The sequence below is a fragment of the Cryptomeria japonica genome, chromosome 11 (assembly GCF_030272615.1).
Source record: "Cryptomeria japonica chromosome 11, Sugi_1.0, whole genome shotgun sequence".
Taxonomy (NCBI): Eukaryota; Viridiplantae; Streptophyta; class Pinopsida; order Cupressales; family Cupressaceae; genus Cryptomeria; species Cryptomeria japonica.
This window is the reverse complement of record NC_081415.1, coordinates 434,591,070-434,594,977: the sequence shown is the minus strand read 5'-3', so window position 1 is coordinate 434,594,977 and position 3,908 is coordinate 434,591,070. Positions and strand designations below refer to the sequence as shown.

General features: G+C 30.9%; 1 protein-coding gene across 1 annotated transcript; it reads left to right on the top strand.

Moving 5' to 3' along the window:
• Window positions 1-1,591: 1,591 nt before the first annotated feature.
• LOC131079211 (uncharacterized) lies at window positions 1,592-3,110 on the top strand. Its single transcript, XM_058017116.2, has 3 exons — window positions 1,592-2,356; window positions 2,482-2,553; window positions 2,892-3,110. Exons 1-3 carry the CDS (start codon window positions 1,658-1,660, stop codon window positions 3,012-3,014), a joined length of 894 nt encoding a protein of 297 aa, XP_057873099.1. The 5' UTR covers window positions 1,592-1,657; the 3' UTR covers window positions 3,015-3,110.
• Window positions 3,111-3,908: the final 798 nt, after the last annotated feature.

Here is a 3,908-nt window from a genome sequence, read left to right as displayed (position 1 = left end):
TGAAACTTATTAATTTTTAATTTATTTAGAAAAAGCACAATTTTAAATTATAAATTGCAATACATACATCAAATAACTTTCTCAAAGCTACATTATTTTTTAACAATATTAATATTGTCTTTCAACTCATAATCTTAAGATCTTTGTTGATTATTACTTATTTACTTTTTCTATCTTGTTCTTCATTTGCTATCCCAATAAAAGATGAACAGATAAGGAATCATATAACATTTGAATTATTTTCAACATACATCAATCTATTTCTAATATCTTCAGAATATTTGTAGATTTACGCTTCATTAGGTTTGATTCATTAGTATGAAGTAAAAGGGTTGTAATTTAATGAATTGAATACAATTGATGAGAATAATGAAATATTCTTTGAATATTTTTTTATTTCTTATCCTAATAAAAGATGAACAAACAAGGAATCATATGACATTTGAAGCATTATCATCATATGACAATCTATTTCTGATATCTTCCCAATATTTATAGATTTACACATCACTAAATTTGATTCTTTAGTATGAAATAAAAAGATTGTAATTAAATTTTAAATAGAATCTACAACAAAATCCTTTTCCAAAGTTAAATCTTTAAAAAAAAATAAAATTAAGACAGTCAATAAACTCATAATCTTAAGATCTTTGTTGATTATTACTTATTTATTTTATGTACCTTCTTCCTTATTTGGTATCACCTTTAAACATGAACAAATAAGGAATCACATCAAATTCGAAGCATTCTCAATGTACGACAATCTATGTCTAATGTCTTAGGAATATGTGCAGATTTACACATCATTAGATTTGGTTCTTTAGTATGAAGTAGACAGGTTGTAATTTAATAGGCTGAATACAACTAATAAGAATAATGAAATAATCTTTACTTTGCATCCTTTAGAAATACGAACAAACAAGGAATCATATGACAGTCTGTTTTGATATCCTCTCAATATTTTTAGATTTAAACATCACTAGATTTGATTCTTTAGTATGAAATAAAAGGGTTATAATTTAGTTATCTGAATACAATTGTGTCACTAAGAAAATATTTCTTGATTATTTTATCTGTGTTCCTAATAGAATATTTCTTGGTTACTTCATGTGTATCCCTAATAGAATATTTCTTAGTTGCTACATCCACCAAAGTTTAAATCTCCTCAAAAAATAATATAAAAATTAAAATCAGAATCAAATTCTAAACAGCTTTATATGATTATACAGAAATAAATAGATAAGTCTCAATCATCAACTCTCAACTAAAAAGATATCAGCATAAACTTTCTATCTAATGGATAATATAAAACGTAAAACGTAAAAAGAAAACAAGCAATCAGAGTGCCGAATCAAACTGCAATGGATGTCAATTTTTTTTGCAGTAGCGAGAGAATAAAAAGCAACGAAGGAAATGAGAGAAAGAGAAATCAGAATCAGCCAGCAACTTCGCATTCTTGCAACGTACGAGGAAAACCGTCCATCCCGCACTACTAAACCGAATAATGGGCGCGGAACTTTCACGCAGAATATCAACCGAAAAGATGTTTTGATTCCAAATTTCACATCTTTAAATGCCCAACTCAGCCATTTCTCCACACATCCTCACACCCAAATCACACAGAAAAGAAAAAAGAAGAAAAGCGAGAGAACTTGCCATGGCAGCTAAAGATGAGAGCAAGCCCACACCCACTAAGCCCACTTCCTCCCTCACCATCAAACTGATGGTGAGTAAGAAAAACCGGCGCATAATGTACGCAGAAGCCGGAAAAGACTTCGTTGATATGCTCTGTAGCTTTCTAACTCTTCCAACCGGAGTCATTGCTAAGCTTGCCCTGCGCAGTGACACCACTGCAAAACCCTGCTGTATAACTAATCTGTATAACAGCGTTGAAGCTCTGTCAGATTCTCTGTTTAAAGCCGATAAATCTGTCCTCCTCGGCCAAAAAGTATTCTCCACCATCTATACCAATGATGTACTCAATATTGACGCCCCAGCTCCTCCTGTTGCTGCTAAGCCTACCGAGCCACCCAAATATTATGTGTGCAGTAACGCTGGTTCGACAAGCTACAAGCACTATCTTAGCCCCCAGTCTGCAGCCGTCAGATGCCCCTGCGGATCCTATGTTAACCGGGAGGTCTATTTTGTCGATCGCCCCGCGGAATCGACCCCGCAACTTGTTGTACCGGGGAATGCTCAGGGTTATGTTAAGAAGCGTGCTAATTTTGTGATCACCGATGACCTCAGTGTCATTCCTGTTGATTCCACCGCTACCATTGTTAATCTGTGGAACAAGATTCAAGTGAAAGAGCCCACCGAATTGGAAGAGAAAAATGTCACTGTTGGTGCAGCTGAGGTATAATTTATTGATAAAATTCACTGTTTCTTCATTGTTTTAGGAATCGATGGTTTCTAGCTAATTCGTTTTCTTTATTAATTTAAGAACTTGGATTTCTGGATTAACATGAGTGGGTATTGCAGGTGTTGGGGTTGCTTAAGGCGGCAATGACTTCCACTACGGCCTTAAATGACGTGTTCAAGGTGGAGACGAAGGTAAGGTTTTTATATTCTCTGAAATAATCAGAGAATTCAGGTCAGATTTAAACATCATATTTTCGGTTTTGATTTGTTTACATGGATCATTTGTGATCACTCTGTTTTAAGACTGTTCATCTAAACAAATCAAAATTCAGAATGTTGTTTATATTTAAATAAGATCTAAATTTTAATTTGTTTAGATGGTTCATCTGAATTACTAGATTTTCTTGTCTAATAAATTATTAACATGATTTAAGATGAACCACAAATCGAAATTTACAATATACTGTTTAAATTTAAATGAAAAATTAGATTTAATACACAGCATATATGTTTTCTTTTGGTGGATGCAGCCTGTTTCGTCAGGGTCTCCAATGGACACAGAATCAGCTCGAGGTGCGTTTCAGGAGTTTCTGCTCAAATTGATGAAAGAAGAGCCCAAGATATTTGCCAAAACCTTTACTAACACGGCATGAAGCCTTCCTGATTTTACAGGACTTAATATTATTATTAAATAAATTATATGTCAGTAAACTCTGGTATTATTTATACAATCGTGTCGAATCATCTTATCTTTTGGAGTTTTATTAGTCTGTCTCTTAGCAGGGATGGATAAATGATAATTTGTTTAGTTATTATGTTTTTTAATTAATTAAAACAATTATAGTTCTAACTAATGTTTGATACTTTTTATTATGTATAGTATTATTTTATTTAATAGTTTATTTAATTATTTAATTTGAAATATTATTATAAATCATATTATCTTATGTTTTTTTTAGTATTTCTTTTCAATTTAAGCTATCTTGTTGATTATATATTGTTAAAATAATAATTTAGTAAATTTTTTGACTTTACTAGATTCATATTAGTTAATCACAATTATAACTTCAACATTTGATTTCTAAATGTGTAGGTTGGAGATTCATTCAATAGAATTTGAACTATATGTAATAGAGCTTAGAGTGCGATGAAACAATTTGCACAATATAAGAGTATACTAAGAAATATCATGCAAATGCTTGATAATAATATTCCCCTTTGAGGGAGCAACCTCTGATGATCTTCAATAAGAACATAAAATGATGAGAATAACTAGCTACTAGTTCGTATATAGACATATACAATTAGATACTTAACTATAACCCTTAGGACTAATTAAATTCATTCAAAAGAAAGTATTACTCATAAATTTTGAATCTTTTTGATAGTAAACAATTTCATGATTATTGAATTTTAAGACTAATTAATATTAAAAACAATAATAAGAAAGTGCATAAATTCTTATTACAAACAAGTTTATATTAGAAAAAAGTGGTTTAAAGGAGGCCTTGTATGTATATGCATTCTTCACCATTGTTGATTATTCA

Bases quoted from the DNA above. Each gene is read 5' to 3' on its own strand.
- LOC131079211 (XM_058017116.2), top strand. From the start codon at position 1,658: ATGGCAGCTAAAGATGAGAGCAAGCCCACACCCACTAAGCCCACTTCC. The intron at 2,357-2,481 runs GTATAATTTATT...TGGGTATTGCAG, and splicing joins TCACTGTTGGTGCAGCTGAG to GTGTTGGGGTTGCTTAAGGC. The intron at 2,554-2,891 runs GTAAGGTTTTTA...TGGTGGATGCAG, and splicing joins TGTTCAAGGTGGAGACGAAG to CCTGTTTCGTCAGGGTCTCC.